The sequence below is a fragment of the Protomyctophum bolini genome (genome assembly GCF_963924005.1).
Source record: "Protomyctophum bolini genome assembly, chromosome: 17".
In the NCBI taxonomy this organism is placed as follows: Eukaryota; Metazoa; Chordata; class Actinopteri; order Myctophiformes; family Myctophidae; genus Protomyctophum; species Protomyctophum bolini.
In genome coordinates, this window is record NC_137878.1 from 35,938,473 (window position 1) to 35,956,514 (window position 18,042).

At 42.5% G+C, this 18,042-nt stretch overlaps 2 protein-coding genes across 5 annotated transcripts; both read left to right on the forward strand.

Moving 5' to 3' along the window:
* The first annotated feature begins 454 nt into the window (after positions 1-454).
* Positions 455-13,821, forward strand: LOC308331532 (uncharacterized protein). Of its 4 annotated transcripts, XM_080786998.1 has the most exons (12): positions 455-688; positions 2,169-2,222; positions 4,088-4,156; positions 4,486-4,513; positions 5,576-6,644; positions 7,048-7,159; positions 7,865-7,954; positions 8,139-8,225; positions 9,726-10,623; positions 10,855-10,923; positions 11,340-11,459; positions 11,635-13,821. In XM_080786998.1, the coding sequence occupies exons 5-12, from the start codon at positions 5,644-5,646 to the stop codon at positions 13,224-13,226; spliced, it is 3,969 nt and encodes a 1,322-aa protein (XP_080643124.1). In that variant the 5' UTR covers positions 455-688; positions 2,169-2,222; positions 4,088-4,156; positions 4,486-4,513; positions 5,576-5,643; the 3' UTR covers positions 13,227-13,821. The 4 variants fall into 4 exon arrangements, 3 of the variants coding, with proteins under 3 accessions (XP_080643124.1, XP_080643122.1, XP_080643123.1); XM_080786996.1 differs by lacking the exon at positions 2,169-2,222; XM_080786997.1 differs by lacking the exon at positions 2,169-2,222 and having other exon boundaries at positions 11,373-11,459.
* A 911-nt stretch (positions 13,822-14,732) lies between these two features.
* Positions 14,733-16,157, forward strand: LOC308332052 (cytosolic non-specific dipeptidase-like; the record flags this gene model as incomplete). Its single annotated transcript, XM_080787666.1, has 1 exon — positions 14,733-16,157. The coding sequence occupies one exon, from the start codon at positions 14,733-14,735 to the stop codon at positions 16,155-16,157; it is 1,425 nt and encodes a 474-aa protein (XP_080643792.1).
* Between the last annotated feature and the right edge of the window lie 1,885 nt (positions 16,158-18,042).

Genomic DNA, 18,042 nt, shown 5'->3' on the forward strand with positions numbered 1-18,042 from the left:
AAGTCCCCCCGCCCTCTTTTCTATCTACTGTGGGCATCGTCTTTAAATGTTCAGATTAATTGAAAATGGAGGATCCTGTCCTGAAGTAAACAGGTATTTTGTATTGACCTGTAGGCTACTTTCGTTGAAATTGTAGGCCATTCTACATATACTGGGCCTACTGGGAATAAAATGTTCAATCAATTAAACTTTATCAACAGTTGGAGTTTGTAAGCACAAGAAAGCACAAGCAAGTTCAATACAGGTCTGCTAAAAATAATTACAAAAAAACGAGAAAGCACTTTACAAGGCTTGTTTCCATTGGGCTCCCCCATTTTCAATCCACTATCTATTAGTGTTAAGGTTTTTCTATGGGGGGGGAACCCCCCCCCCCCCTGGAGGCGTGACAAATAAACATTCTCTGGTGGTAGTAGCTATGCGGGCTCTATGAGTCGTTGTGACCATGTAGGCTATTTATAACTATGTTATAAAGTATCAATTATCATGTTATTGTAATTTGTAACGTTTCGCGCACCGAGCTGGAATCGAACCCCGGTCTCCGGCTCGGCAGGTAACAGGCAACGCCAAGAGGCTTCCTAAAGCTGCAATCGGGTCTTACATTATTCTAGCACATCATGCACAAACGGTGAGCAGAGCAACAATGGAGGGAAGACCGTATGAAGTCGACTTCCATTACTTCGAATGCGAGGTGAGCAAACCAACTGCAGTGCTATTGCAAAACGACACTATATCTAAATCTATGCAGCTTTCGAATAACATCCATTCACGGAAATGTGGGCACGTCGTCACCATCAAACCATCAAACCCACACACTCGGGAGCGTTGACTAAACAATATACCGATTTAGATGATGTAATTAATTATGACAGACTGTAATTACAATTCATAATTATAGTTTGCTGTTTGATCGGGCGACAACAAGGGAAGACGTACAGTATGTACTCTCCCTGGCCTTTTAAAAACCAAATGCATAATGCCCCACCACTGATCTGGAGTAAAGGAGTTTGCAGGCTCTGGCGCAAACTGACCAGTGTTGCCAGATTGTGTGAGAGTGAGAGAAACAAGCATCCAGATCTATGAAAGCAAGCCCCAAAGAAGCGACTAGGCTATTTGAAAATAGCAGATCTACAAGCTTAAAAAGTTCTGAGATCTGCTATTTTCAACAACAACAAAAAAGATCTTGGAAAAAGGTGACAAATGTGGAATATCTTTTGAAAATTCCTAACACAACTCTGTATGGGGGTCACTAGCACAAAATATGTTTTAGATGTATAGGGTCTGTCTCTGTCATAGTAGCAATATAAAGTTATTAAACATTAAATGAGCGTCAGACGGAGACGGGACATCTTCAGCTGCGAAGCATATTTATTCAGCTTCCACAACAACAACAACTGCCCCCACTAGGCGGCGTCATATCACCACCACACAACTCTCACCACACATCCTCCCTCCTGATAGGCTACATAGATATATAGAATCAGTAGATGCTTCATCCAATAATTCCAATTTGTTTTTGTTTCAGTCTCTCTTATATAACTAAATAAAAAAAATACTGCAAGTCTTTTAACAACAGCATTGTATCTTTTTCTTTTATTTTCATCTTCAGCTGCTCAGAATATTTATTCAGCTTCCTTCCACAACAACAACTGCCCCCACTAGGCGGCGTCATATCACCACACGTAATGAGTTGGGCTTGAAATGTACTGTAATTCTCCAATCTGTTAATAAATACTTCAATCAATCATTCAAACACAACTCTCACAACACAGGGTCCTGACTCCTTGGACAAATAGTTAATAGGCTAATCTGTGGACCCTTGACATGAAAACGTTTGCTAATCACTGGTTTAAACGACATTAGGAAACAAACCCAAAAATAAGCATACACTTTAGAAACTAGCCCCAAAAAACAGCAACCTGCAACTACCAATACTTTCAAGCAACTTTACAGAAAAAGAAGCCCAAAGTCGCTTATAATAAGCAGACATGGCAACACTGAGACTGACTGATTTGGTGCCCGGATTTAATGTATTAATCTAAAACCTCCATCATGCTCTCCTTCATTGTTCCACTCAAATACATTTAAATACATAAATAAATAAAGTGTTGTGTAGGCCTAAATGTTTTCTGTAATTCTCCTTTTTTGTGCAACGGTGTTGTATTTTTCAGAAAAAAGAAAAGAAGAAGCGCTTCGTGGGTCCTTTATGTATAGAAAACTGACAGGTGCTCTTTGGAGAGGGTTTCAATATACAGCACACAAGTTCTTTAAAAGTTCTATACCTTTGAGTAAAGATCAATGTAGGCCCTGGTGTTGTATTTTCTATTGTATATGTAGGGCCAATATGCCTTTCTTTCTATAATCATTCACCAGAGATATACACTTTGGGACTTGGGCGTCTTGTTGTTGTTTACTCACTTGTTGTATAGTTGTTTGTCGATGGCGATTGATGACTGCAACAAGTTGGTATTATTGGTAGGAGTTTGTGTTGTGTGAGTGTATGGTTCAAAATAAACGGGGGCAAACAAAACAAGAACAGGCTCCAGACATAAACTAAATAAAGGTCTCAAAAAACAGACGAGCGCAGGGTTCGATAACAAATAATAAAGTAGGCTACTTTTCTTTCTTTCTTTCTTTCTTTCCTTTCTTTCTCTAACTGCACTGTTTGTGCGTTGCGTGCAAGCTGTTGAAAATCTGTATCTCTACTGGCGTCTTTCTTTCTACAGCTGTGAGCCTGTGGCTTAATTAAAGGGAACCATGGTGCCATTTCTCAAGGCAACCAGTGGGGGCGCCATTTGGTCAAATCAAATAAGATGGCTCCTACAGTATATATAATAGCCTATGTTTTGTCTTTTGTGCATAGTTCAATCTGTGTAGCACTTTGGTCAACCCAAACCCTGGTTGTTTTAATACCAGTAAGACGCCTGAGGTCAGATCAACATATGGAATGTCAGAACAGGTCAGCTCCTTACAGTATATGGAGATCTAAGGGTGGTAGCATGCAGCGATATTCTCTTGAGTGTACTGAATAGGGTTTGATGAGGGCCCAGGTAGGGTCGGGCCTTCATTTTCGGAAGGAGAACTCTAGTTTTCGCCGGCTGCCGGGCACGGCTGCACTAATAACTTTGGGGCAGGCCCGTCTAGAGTTTTCAATTTGAATGGTCAGGTATAAGTCAAAAGGGAGACATCGAAGAGGAAGGATGGATGGGGAAGGATCAACATATGGAATGTCAGAACAGGTTCTAACTTCTGACATAATCCATATATGGAGAGCTAAGGGTTTGAGGTTTGAGGTCAGATGTAAAGTTGCTGGCCAATATTGATGACATCAGTGATCTCCATATATGGGCTTAACTGCGACAGCAGATCGCATTTACTATGACATCAGGGTCTCCACATCTCCATCCCTGATTATGTCACATGATGTCACGAGGCGATAGCCAATGAAATTCAAGTGTCGCTCGCCGTTGTTCTCCCGCTGTTAAAACTCACTGTTACTGTAAGAGTCTGCTAAATGCCTAAATTGTAAATGGTCCCTCTCCCCAGATAAAAAAATATATATATAGCATTTCAAAATCAATTTACGGTTAAATAGCAGATAGCAGATCTACAATCTTCTATCTATTGAGCAGTAATAGGTTGGAATGCACTACCAATATACCAGTATACCCAATACAAACAAAATTCATCTTTAAAATCAAGTTAAAAGAACACCTATGTAAACCATACTGCAGTAACCCTGGGAAAATAATAATTCAAATGTATAATGTGTTGAAAGTGATTTTTTGCTATGTTTTTCTTTGTTTTTTATTTCTCCTATGTTTTTTATTTCTTATTTTATATTACTATGTTTTATTTTGAGTTAGTGTTTGTAAACAATTGTAAGTATTGCCTATGTTAAATGTTTGTCTGTGTCGGACCCCAGGAAGACTAGCTTTTGTCAAGGCAAAAGCTAATGGGGATCCTTATAAACAATAAACAATAAATCTCACATCGCATCTCACATCGCGTTGTACCATATACACATGGGACATGGGATGCATAGCAAGTGCAGAACCAAATGTGATACATATTTATTTCCTCTCTCCAGGTCTGCAATGAAACCATAAGAGGTTATTCATTGTACCAATTACACCTGACCACTCCTGGACACTTGAAGGTACAGAGCATTTGTCTATGTAATAGAAAAAAAGAAGACTAGCAATACACTACTAATAGCTAAGATGTGAAATACAGTAGCTTATGAATGCTGGTAAAATAAATGCATATACTGTAGATTAACTTTCTTTCGCCTCTACACCTCAAATGAGTTGTGGTCTTGGTTAACTGTTATCTGTAGATGGAATGTGTGTTACCATGATATAACCATGCCTCTGTTTGTAGCAGTAGTGAAAGTGTCCATTTTGACCAGTGAACAGTTTACCAAATAATGCTGTTCAGTGCCGACTGACTTGACTTTCATGCATGCTCTCCTTTTATTCCTGGCAGAAACTAAAGGATCAATTGGTTTTTCAAGGCAAGTATAGCTCCTATCTTAACAAAGTTAACGAAGTCCACAATCACAACACCAGAGGGAGTGGGGTTGACTTGACATTAAGGCTTAAATACAAAATCTAAATCTAGAAGTACTAAATCTTTCCGGACACGTGCATTAAGATTTTACTTGCCCAATGGACAAGTGACTCTTGGTTTCACTTTTTCTGTGATGTTCCTAGCAGCCAACAGTATTATCTGGCGTTATTGTCTGGCTTTCCTAATAATCACCTTTCCAATATTGGTAATAATAGCCATAGAATGTCTATGATCTACATATTTCATGTATTCCAAATACACAGCAATAGATCTGTCCTGTCCACACACGGTTAGCAGATTAAATACACAGCCATATTGATCTGTCCTGTCACCTTGGAGTCAAATATTGTGCTAGTATAGTTTCATATCCATTTGAATGTTCTGGCATGAAACGTGTGTCAAGTAAAATATTCCCACTTTTCCATGAGGATCTTAGGACTGAAAATATGAAAACATCCTTTAGGAACAGCAGTGTTTTTCTTTGGCAGCACATTTTGATTTTAGTTTTAGTCATAGTCTTTTGAATAGTTTTCACTTAGTTTTAGTCACATTTTAGTCGCCTGGAATATTGTAGTTAGTCTAGTTTTAGTCGACTAAATATAATACGATTTTAGTCGACTAAATCTACAGTTGATTTAGTTGTCTAAAATGTATTTTGGCGGCCTGGCGGGCCTTGATGCCGTCGTAATGACAGTTTTTACACTTGCTGAAAATAGATCTACAAGCTCACAATGTGTCGCACTGCGACGCATTGTGAGCTTGTAGATCTGCTATTTTCAGAAGTAGGATGAGAATTAGGGTGGGGGGAGGGGTAATGAAAGTCAGAACTGAGGGAGAACTGTGTTTAGATGGGCCTTTATGGCCTTTTTTAGGTGGCTAGATAGGAGGTGGAGGTATAGCTGGATTAGAGGTGTGGTCCTGCAACTGAACTTCAGCTATATTTGGCAGTTCGGTGTACATAATAAGCATGTGTAACTAAAAACCTTTTTTCTTTTTTTTCCCACAGTACTACCACAGCAGAAGAACAATCTAGACCAGAATTATTCAACTGGTGTGTCATCTCAGGATTCCGGCATGCCATCTCAGTCACAACAATTTACAGATTATCCAAGGGAGTGCGCCCACCACTCGGGGCATCATCTAGATGGCCCAAACATGCCACCCTATCATACAAATGACCGTTACATGTCGGCAGATGCAGAGAGAGGTGCCTATCCAGCTGAGGGACATCTGCACAGACGTGATGATTATCATAGGGAATATCGAGTGGACTCTGAAGACATGTCTAGAAGAAACTTCCCAGAGTCTGGTGGTACCGGCCGTGATGCTAGGGAGGAGATGATTTACGGACCAACGTACCACAAGGAGGCTCCTCTTTACAGGAAGCCCTCAGCAGGAAGCGACCCCCTCAGGAAGCGTATGGATGCCGAGCGTGGCCGCGGTCCTTCTGCTGAAGCTGTGGAGTCTCGTAAAAGGGCCTATCCAGCACACAACCCTCAGGGGTCAACATATGCAGAAGATGACCCTCACAGTCGAGCTTACCAGCCAGAAGGTTCTGGGCTAGCTGCGCCAGGTGGAGGTGTTCAAGGCAGGACTTCCATCGGTTTTACCCATGAAAGGGTTCCCTTTGACATTGGCAATCACCTCAGGCAAAGATGGTCTCCTGACGACCCCTACTCGAACCCCAGACCAGATCCCCACCAAAGATCCTACCCTGGAGGTGAGGGTCAAGACAGGTCTTACTCTGAGGAAGATCCCTATCGGCCACTCTACCCTGGCGCTAACCCACAACGGGTTCTGTCTCTAGATAGGGAACCCAACAGACCTGGCAATGCTAACGGCGCAGGTAGGCGGGATATGAGTGGCCAAGATGCCAAGAGGCCACGGCTTGCTGAGCCTATGGAAATAGGACAATGGCAAGAGGGGCCAGCAGGTGACCCTAACTTCAACAGGAGAGGTCCTATGCCCAACAACAGACTCCCCGAAGATGCCAGAGCGATGTCAGACATCCCAGAGCCGCTCAGATGCCGTTTTCCAAATGCTACTGAAGAGGAGATGGAGAAAGCCAAGGGGATGTAAGTCTTTATTGACTTAGTTGTTGTTTTTTTTTGTTATGACATCAGGGTCTTCTGTACACCAGGTTGACTTCTATCTTACACAGGAAAATGTGTATAATCGTTGCGGTAGAAACCTCAGTCTCCATATTGTAACTGTTCATTCATAAATCAACGCCCTTCACAAAAGCATTAAATGTAGCAGCCTGCAAACTTGAAACGTGGTACGTAGAGACACGTTTTGATTTGAGCTTGTAGATCTGCTACTTTTGCTGTTTTTGAATTTGAATCCTGAAAAGTAACAGTTCCCACCTGACTGAGACGATATAATTTTATGAAACGCATCATCTTCAGACCCTGTTCGTACGTTATTTCTTATTTGTCATTTGTTTTTATTTCTTTTTTCCTTTATACCTTCTTAAAGGCCATTGGATGAACACACATCTCCAGATCAAGAGATGTATGGTCCTCCTCGATCAGTTCTAGGACCAATGACACAAGACATCCATGGACCTCAGAGACACATAGATGAACAGGTAAGTAAGCCTTGCTGAGCCATGAGGCCCATGGGGCAGGAAACGTTTCTGTAGCGTGAGGCAGCTTGATGTACAAGTACACCCCCTGGACATGACGCGAGTGTGTCGCAGGGACTTACTCCAATCCAACCTGCTGAGTGCCAAGCAATCTTTGATACAGGGCTGCCAACTTTCAGGAAAATACAAGAGTGAGACTTTAGTGTCACGATGCGTTCGGCCGCCGCCAGCAGCGATATTTTTCCTTTTTTTTTCTTTTTACATTTGAACATGAATTAATCTTAAAATCTATGCTGTTGATCCTCCTGTTGGCGACACAATCTTACTTTGGGGATATCAGGATATATCACCTAAATTAACAATGGAGCAATGACGTGCGCACTGCAGCATTCACAAGAGGGCAGACGAACACATGTTATCGCCACATTTAACGGGGGGGCCACAATTGTGTGAGGGTTGGCAGCTCTGCTTTGATATGACCCGGCCGGGGATCAAACCCCAAACTTCCAGTCTCTGGGCAGACACTCTAACCACAAGGCCACTGAGCTGGTGTGGCCATGCAACAGAGCTGGCCAACAGGTATGGTAAAATGCTTTCAGTTGAGAAATCTGGCCAGCATTTTATTAATGGTTTGACAGCTTTATCTAATCCGTATAATGACTTAATTGATGTGGCATATCACTGTAATGATATCCTGTTCTTTTTTAGGGGCAGTACAACACTGAAAGTTACCCAAGAGAGAACCCTGGCTCTTTCTCAGAGAAAACTCCAAAGTCTGGCAGTGTCTTTGATTTAATGGTAAGCTCCTGAATCAGTTGGTGCATAGCCTGCTCCAGCCAGTGTGATTTCTGGCCTAGATTGGCGAAAACAGCCAGTGGATACTATTGCTTCACCAATCTGTGAAAATAAAAATAAATGGAATACCAACTTGGAAGTCATTCCACTACCGTATATCTTTTCACTGTTTTCTGTCCTCTACTAGAACGACATTGAGATTGAGGACGAGGAGGATGCCGACTTCCTGAAGAACCTTCTTAAAGAATTCCAAGCCAAGAAAAGATTGAAAAAGGTGTGTTTCACGGTTTCACCATGCACACTGCATGCAAATGCCTATTTCAAAGGACAATGTTAGGGCCTTTGAAATAGATGTTAATTGATGTGTATTTCCATAACTTATTAAGACTCGGGACTGATTCTACACATTCTTCTAAATTCTAACAAGTTTTATGTAAAACTTCTGTTGCTATAAATCAGTGGTTCAAACGTTTTCGTGTCAAGGACCCTAAAAATGATATGTATTTGGCCCCCATATCAAAATATGTTGTTCCAGTGACCAGTGTTGGGCATTGTTACTTTCTAAAGTAATGTCGTTAGGTTACTGGATTACTGCCCATAAAAATTATCCCATTATATTACAAATTAATTTCTGAGAAAAAATCTTTTCCGTTACCCAACAATTAAAACCCATTTTCGAATGCTTGCGCAAGTTGGTTACATAACTTACATTGTATACTGCCTACCGTCATTGCGCCGCCTTTAATATCACAGCCCATATTTGGTTAAAAACAAGAATGATATACACAATATACAATATCCCCTTTACAGCTCTTTTAATAACGAATATAATTCGCACAATCAATATGCCAAATGTAATGAGGCCAATCAGGCCATTATAGGCTGCAACAAATACGTAGGCCTATTTCAATTTAACAGCTAAATAAAAATAAATGAAATGCATTATTAGGCTTATAGTCAAAAGAAACCGAGGGTAGGCCTCTCTCGAATCGATATTCAATCAGTGCAGGCTCATACAATTAGCCTGCATTAAATTCAATTTCACAAGTTGTCTCCAAGACATCAGTATAGGCTGAAGCCATCAAAATGAGGACAATCAGGACATTTCTACAATGGTGACAGTCACAAATTAAACGCACACAGAACCACAATCTAAACTAAATATAGGCTTATAATAAAATACAATAGCCGTACTTCTCAACGTGCCTTTGAATAAAACGTAATAAAAAAGTGCAGAGGCTTCAAACTTCACAACATGCATAACAACAAGAAAAGTGCAGTCAAAACGCAACAACAAAGTTGCCTACAGGCTAAAAGGCTTAGGCCTGCACTCAGCAAATCAATGCGTAGCAGGGTAGCAGCAACAGTACTCATATAAGTCCTTTAATCCAAATGATCCAAATTGGTGATTGTAAGAATATGTTTTTCAAAGCGTGTGTCGGATAGTCTGTTCCTCTCGGGGGTGATTATTGTTTTTAGTCTTATTTGTTTTTTGCGCTAGACGTGAGACCGAGTTGAAACCGAGTTGCAACTCTAATGCAAGTAATTGACAATATATAAAGTCACAATACCAACTTTGATGAGGCAGTATTGCATTGTTTTAAAAATATTTTTTTTCTTAATTTCCTGCTAAATTTCCTGAAAGATAAACATTTTGGAGTTAGGTGGTTTCTCCCCGACAGCAGAGATATACTGTACATAGCAACAACATCCTAAATGGGTTAAAAGAGGGGGGAATAAATTAATAATCATGTGCCGTCCTCCATTCTCATAGCTAAAAAGCCCAGGCCCAGTAGGCATGTCGGCTGATTACCACCATATGAGCAACGACCAATGGACAACTCCACAAGGCCAGCATGACGGAAACATCACAGAAGGTCCTCAAGGCCAAAGGACACCTGTACCAGACCAGCATGGCAGAAACGTTCTAGATGGTCCTCAAGGCCAACGGACACCTCCACCAGGACAGCATGACGGAAACATCACAGAAGGTCCTCAAGACCAACGGACACCTGTACCAGGCCAGCATGGCAGAAACATCTCAGAAGGTCCTCAAGGCCAACGGACAACTCCACCAGGACAGCATGACGGAAACGTCACAGAAGGTCCTCAAGACCAACGAGCATCTCCACCAGGCCAGCATGGTGGAAACGTCACAGAAGGTCCTCAAGGCCAAAGGGCACCTCCACAAGGCCAGCATGACGGAAACATCACAGAAGGTCTTCAAGGTCAACGGACACCTCCAACAGGACAGCATGACGGAAACGTCACAGAAGGTCCTCAAGACCAACGGGCAACTCCACCAGGCCAGCATGACGGAAACGTCACAGAAGGTCCTCAAGGCCAACGGACACCTGTACCAAGCCAGCATAAGAGAAGCGTCACAGAAAGACCTCAAGGCCAACGGACACCTGTACCAGGCCAGCATGACTTCAAAGAAGAACCGCAAGACAGGCATTTTGACAACCAATGTAGGCAACCACAGAAAGCTCGCAGACGGAAGCGAGACAGGGACGAGCGAGGGCAGTTGCAGGATGATGGAAGCCACGGGCACCACTTCAGCTTACACGCCATGGATCTTTCGGATTCCTCCGACACAGACGTGGAAGAATTGACACCGATGAGGGACTCAGGCCCAATAAGCAGATGTTCTTCAGTCCAAGACGCCAGTGGTGAGAAGATGTCCATTTTTATCATGTTTGAGATTAAATGAATGTATTTATACTGTATCTATGCATGTGTTGCCTATGTATTTACTATGACAGTAGATGCATGCATTTGATGTATTACATATTGTAAGTCACTCTGGATGAGAGCTTCTGCTAAATGTCTAAATTGTGAATTGATTTGATCTTGTGTACATCATATTTACCAAACTACCATAATTTTATTGTGAATTTCAGATACAGACACAGAGTTGGAGGTGCCACGGCCAGCGTCTAGATTACCATCTGTTGGCAGTGAAAATAGAGGTAAGAACAAAACAATAAATTACATTAAATTACATTAAATTACATTTTATTATAGTGTCAAATCACAACAACTTGTCTCAAAACACTACAATCAACAAAGATCCACCCAGAGCAAGCAATATTGCAACAATGGTAACGAAAAACTCCCCTTTAGGAAGAAACGTCAGGCAGAACCCGACTCTAGGGTGGGCGGCCATCTGCCTCGACCATGTCGGGGGAGAGGGGGGGGGTAGAGGGGGAATAGGAAGAAAGAATAGAAGAGAGATAGACAGGTGGGCTCCGTGGACGGGCCTGGTCCACATCTGGTCCAGGTCGTGCTCTGTGAGGCCGGGTCCATGGTCACACTTCAGAGTAGGATAGTTAACATTGATAGTGTGTGTCTGAATCACAGCAGCGCAATACAATAATGTTTGGAGTTTGTCCCGTTGGTGCTGCTGACAACAACACAGCCGCCAGACAGCATACAGGCAACACAGGAAATGACACAACAGGCTTATCGTCTGCGGAAGGGGTCCGACGTCTCAGGTCACATGCAAGTAAGTCAATGAATGGAGTTGATAAAACAAACCATTGTGTACTATATGTTTGTCAAACAAGTGGACAAATGCATTTGTATACTATCTGTTTGAGATCAATTTGTTCAATACAAAGCTACAAACCCACACAAATAAAATAAAAAAGTATTTCATGGTAATTATGTATCATTTACAGGTCCAACACAGGACAGCACAGCTGCAGAGGGTGGGAGTGGTGGCGAGCCCGGTGGCAGTCTTCCAGCTGAAGGTCCTGAGTGGTCTAAAACCAACTGGCAGCCTGAGGACATTCCTTTCACTGCAAAGCCTGGACTTATCAATGGTGCTGCTGCTCTTGATTCAGACAAACCAATTGACTTTCTTGAGCTATTCCTGACTGATGAGCTGCTCCAGCATATGGTTGTTCAGACCAACAACAATGCAAAGAGGTTTGCTAAAACTGTCACAGTTGGTAGAGTGCCAAATTCTAGAATTCATGCATGGAAACCTGTCACAGTTACAGAACTAAAACTCTTCCTAGGGCTCCTTTTTCTCACTGGTATCATTCATAAGCCATCTATAGACCTGTACTGGTCTACTGATGAAACACTAACTAGCCCCTACTTCAGCAGGACCATGGCTCGCAACAGGTTTCAAAATATATGGAGCTTTCTTCAGTTCAGTGATAGCACATTAGACAATGGTACTGACAGGCTGTACAAGATCCGCCCGGTCTTAGATTACTTACTCTGCAAATTCCGTGAAATGTTTCAACCAAACGCAAACATTTGCATTGATGAAGGTACGCTTCTGTGGCGTGGGCGCCTTAGCTTCAGAGTGTACAATCCTCAGAAACCTACCAGATATGGCATAAAATCCTACATACTGTGTGATTCTGAGACAGGGTATTGTTACAACATGAAGCCCTACTGTGGAGAAGGTTCTCCCCTCGGGGACACAATTGTCTTCCTTCTTGATCGCCTAGCAGGTTATGGCTATAGATTGTTCATGGATAACTTTTACAATTCTGTAGCAATGTGTAAGAATCTACTTGATCTGAAAACGCATGTCTGTGGCACACTAAGAAGAAATCGAGGTGAACCAGAAACCATTCGACAGGTTAAGAAATCTGACCTGAGAAATGGGGAAACAATCATGCGTCACAATAAAAGGGTGATGGTCTTGGCGTGGCAGGACAGATGCATTGTGAAAATGGTTTCAACATTCCACCAGAACGAGATGAGAGAAGTTCTGGTATGGCAGAGAGGCTGGACGAATAAAGTTCCAAAACAGAAGCCTGCTTGCGTTGTAGAATACAACAAGTCAATGAATGGAGTTGATAGATTGGACCAAAACATTCTGTACTACTCATTTCTCAGGAGAACACACAAGTGGACAAAAAAATTTGTAGCCTACATGTTTCAGATCAGTGTGTACAATGCTTTTATCCTTTACAAAGCTAAAAACCCACAGGGCGACTGTAAAAGTCAACTCCCATTCTTGCTAAGTATCATAAAGTCATGGGTGGGCCTGACGTACGATAACCTTCCACCCAAAAATAGGGTACCACACCTTGACCCTCAGAGCAGGCTGGATAGAAAGATAGCAGCCCATGAACTGGTTCGGATCCCGCCCTCCGCCAAAAAGTTGTATCCAGCTAAGCGATGCAGGGTTTGCAGTAAGAAGTCGCTGCGGAGTGAGACGAGGTACCAGTGTAAAAGCTGTTGTGTCCCCTTACACCAGGGGAAATGTTTCACACTGTACCACTCAAGGAAAAACTATGCTGAATAAAATGGTCAAGTGAACTGAGCAAAGCTTGCACTTCACATTACATGGAAGTGAAACAGCAACATAAAAGTCTGTTCAAAAGCACGTTCTCAGTGTTAAAGTAAGAGACTCTTCTTTCTTTTGATATATTTGGTGTTCAAAATGCACAACATGTTCTGTGGCTCTCGGTCATTATAATTCCCCTCTGTGTAGAAATACTTGGAACGATTTGCGGGGGCGACGGGATCGAACCTCTGGAGTGTCCGGACCGACCCTGTACAGTGACCGTTGGGGCAAGCTTTCTTAGTGATCCATGGTGGTTTGAGGCGAGCGTTCTGGTATTCATACTTCATATTTGTATGTCAGTCAAAATGTTAAATCCTCTGGTAGACCTTGTATTGAACTGTCCTTTCCTGTGCCTTTGTATGCAAACTGTTAATAAAGGATTCAATCAATCTGTGTGAACACTCCGCCCACAGGCAGTGTAGTCCAGCAGCCGGCAGGGGTGTGGAATAAGACCTTTTTATTTACCTAAAATATTATCTATATACATACATTCATGAATCCACCTGCTGACCGGCTGACAACATTCAGCTATTTTTATAGGGGGTAATATGTGACCATAATGGTATACCTCTGTATTCAATACAAAAATAAATGTCTTGGTCTCAAGACTAATGATACTAAAGGCTAAAGGTGGTGCTATCTATTTTGTTTCTTGGTATACAGTATCATATGACAGCTTCTATGTCTTCTGTTGGAAATCAACAGCAGACATATAGAAGCAGGATGGAAATCATATGGTCTGAAGAGAAGACTGCAGCAGCTGGCCATGAAAAGTGGAAGCGCTCTGTGAAGGCCTTATACAATTGGCACAAAGTGGATAGGTAACAGCTATGTACAGTATGTTGTTGATCGACTTGCACAAGCAGAGAGGCGCAAGTACTGTTTTCGGCTGCGTATGTCAGTGACACCCTCGGCCAATCAGGGATTGTGAATTTGTGGTGCCACCAACATCAGAGGCCTTCAAGGAAAACGTGAAGAGATCCCATTTCCAATGTACCATCATATTTTGAGAATTACCATGTTCATATTTACAGAACACGTTGGTTATAAAGTCTATGCAAAGCAATTGATTCATCTTTAAACTGACATGTTTTTTGGTGCCCTAAACAAAGTCCCCCTAAAGCTGCTCCTAAACCTCCAGCCAGAAACGTTAAAAATGTATTTAGATTATTGAAAAATTAGCATACAATAACAATTGTGTCACAATATTAAAAAGGTAGCATTATTAGACACTATTAGAATTGTAGCCTGTAGCACACACGATATACACTGTGTGTGTGTGTGTGTGTGTGTGTGTGTGAGGGTTGAAAGCTTCCCCATATTTGGAGTGATGCATCATAGATACGTCATACTGTAAGTGACTGAGGTCACACCCTGGCCACATAAATCAATCATGTTTCATCTCACATCTAGTAGCTTATAATAGTTTATGATCTTAATACTCTTTATAGATCACTGGCAAAGATGTCTGATCTATCGGCACTTTTCAAATATGTGGACGAACATCAGGACCTATATGTTCAGCGCCTCGCCCAATGGGTGGCGGTGCAGAGCGTGTCAGCATGGCCCGAGAAACGAGGGGAGATCAAGAAGATGATGGAGATGGCAGCCACTGACATCCAGAAGCTGGGGGGTACCGTGGAGATGGTGGACATTGGCAAACAGAAGCTTCCCTCTGGAGACGAGATTCCCCTGCCCCCTATCATCCTGGGGCAACTGGGCTCAGACCCGGGCAAAAAGACTGTGTGTATCTACGGACACCTTGATGTACAGCCGGCTGATGTGGAAGATGGTTGGGACACGGAGCCTTTTACTCTGGTAGAGAAGGATGGCAAGCTCTACGGAAGAGGTTCCACGGATGACAAGGGTCCAGTGCTGGCCTTTCTGAACTGTATCGAGGCTTACCAGAAGATCCAGAAGGAGCTTCCCATCAACCTCAAGTTCATCTTCGAAGGGATGGAGGAGTCTGGATCCGAGGGCCTGGACGAACTGGTCTTCTCTCTTAAGGACACTTTCCTAAAGGACGTGGACTACGTCTGCATCTCAGACAACTACTGGCTGGGCAAGAACAAACCCTGCATCACCTACGGTCTGAGAGGCATCTGCTACTTCTTCATCGAGATCGAGTGCTGTGACAAGGACCTCCACTCTGGCGTGTTCGGTGGCTCTGTTCACGAAGCCATGACTGACCTCATCGTGCTCATGAGCTCCTTGGTGAACGAGAAGGGAAAGATCTTGGTACCGGGGCTGTACGAAGATGTGGCCCCTCTTACGGACGCGGAGATGCAACTCTACGACAAGATCGACTTCGACATGGAGGATTACTGCAAGGATGTCGGCACTAAAAAGCTTCTTCACGACACCAAGGAGCAGATCCTGATGCACCGCTGGAGGTATCCGTCTCTCTCTCTCCACGGAATCGAGGGGGCTTTCTCTGACGGCGGGGCCAAGACCGTGATTCCCCGCAAGGTCACCGGGAAGTTCTCAGTTCGCCTCGTCCCAGACATGGACCCCAAAGTCGTGGAGAAGCAGGTCATTGGTCATCTGCAGAAGAAGTTTGCAGAGTCGGAGAGTCCCAACAAGCTGAATATTTACATGGGTCACGGTGCCAAGGCTTGGTTGTCCGACTTCAACCACCCCCACTACATGGCAGGCCGAAAGGCCATGAAGACCGTGTTTGGCGTGGAGCCCGACCTGACTCGCGAGGGCGGAAGCATTCCGGTGACTCTGACCTTCCAGGAGGCCACGGGATGTAATGTCATGCTGCTCCCCATGGGGTCCTCGGACGACGGTGCTCACTCTCAGAATGAGAAAATCAACAGAAGCAACTATATTCAAGGTACCAAGATGCTTGGCGCGTACCTCTATGAGGTGTCTCAGTTGGAGTGAATGGAGCAGTGCTGGGAAAAAAAGTACTTGCAATCTTAAGTGAAATGTACTTTAATAAAGTACCAAAAGTAGAAAGTACTCATTATGTAGGATGTCCCGCTTCACACGTTTTCAAATGTATAAAATAATGTTTAACAGGCTTTTGAAAATAGCCGATCTACAATCTCACAATGCATGTGTCGCAATGCACATCGCATGGTGCATTGCGACAATAGATCTTCTATTTTCAAATGGCCAAAATGTATAGGGGCTGAAGTGGTTAATGCATGTTTTGCAATAATAATTAAAATATACAAAGTTGCTAGTAACTAAAGTTGTCATAATTGTAGATGAGTAAAAGTAGAATATCTGCTTCTGAGATGTAGTGGAGTAGAAGTATTGGAAATACGAGTAAAGCACCAATAACTCAAAATTGTACTTAATAGGGTTAGTTCAGTTTCTTTTTTACTTAAAGCTGTAGAAAATACTTGCCATTAATATAGTGGTTGCAAAGGTATTAATTGAGTCCTGTGGTGGGGGTTTCTGGTCTGGTTTTGGGGAATTTTGGAGTCGTTCCGGACTTCCGGTCATTTATAAATAATATAATAATAAATGTATCCACAAAACTAGCATCATTTGTATTGTTGACCTATTTCTACCATATAGGGCAACTTTGGTTCAACTTTGACCCCTCTGTCACATGGAACTATTCTTTGTGTGCAGTATCACTACGCCAGCAGCAGCACAAAACCATAGTTCCATGTGTGACAGAATGAACAAAAGTTGCCCTATATGGTAGAAACAGGTCAACAATACACATGACGCTATTTTGCGGATTCATTTATTTTTACTGCGTGGCCCCCGGTGCCCCCCATTAAATGATCGGAACTACTTAATATTCACCAAAAACAAACCAGAACATCACCACGGGACTCTGGTAATAAATATCTTTGCAACCACTATGGCAAGTATATTTTTTCCAAATTTCTGCACTAACCCTTTAAGTATACAGTACTTAGTATACATGTACTTATTTACTTTACACCACCAGTCACAACAGAATAAATATAACATAACATAATAACATAAAAAATAGCATGTCATGCTGCTACCCGCTGGGAGCATAACGTATATTTTCACTTGTTTTTTTTTTGTTGCTCTGAATATGTTTGTGGGCTTTTTGACTTTATTGATACATCACCGTAGGTTGACAGGAAACGGGTTGAGATGGGGGGGGGAAGACACGCAGCAAAGGTCGTCAGAATCGGGACTCGAACCTGCGACACGCCGTCAGGCTGCATTACCAGCCTAGGTGCCTGGGCCATTTTCACTGTAAACTGCTCCCCACACGTCTCAAGGTTTGCCATTGACAATGAAAGGGGAATTCAGGTAAAATGTCTGCTAAATCTTGTACCCACACGTATCAAGATTTACCATTGACAATGAACGGAGAAATTCTGCTAAATATGACGTAAATTAAACATAAAAACTTTAAACGCCATTGAAGGGAAGATTTACGTCATATGTAAACGAGCAAATCAGCCATTCAATCACAGGCAACAGGCATTTTGATTTGCCAGTATGAGATGATCCATGATGATGTAGGATGATAAGAGCACCCCTCACTTCACACGGGTGTGATTTTTGAACATATAACATACAACAACAACAAAAATAGAAGTGAGAGGGTTCAAGTATAAGGGGTTAAATTGGCACAGTAATCTTAGAAATGTTATATTTAATTTAATATACAGCGAGCCTTCAAAATAAAAAAAACAGACCTTGGTGTTACTGGATGCCCATCTTGTTGCTTGACTATTACTTCTGCCTTAATAAGATCTTTCCTTTTGTTTTGTTTTGTTTATAACCAAAATGTTCAAAACCTGGTTCTAGGGTTATAAGGTCT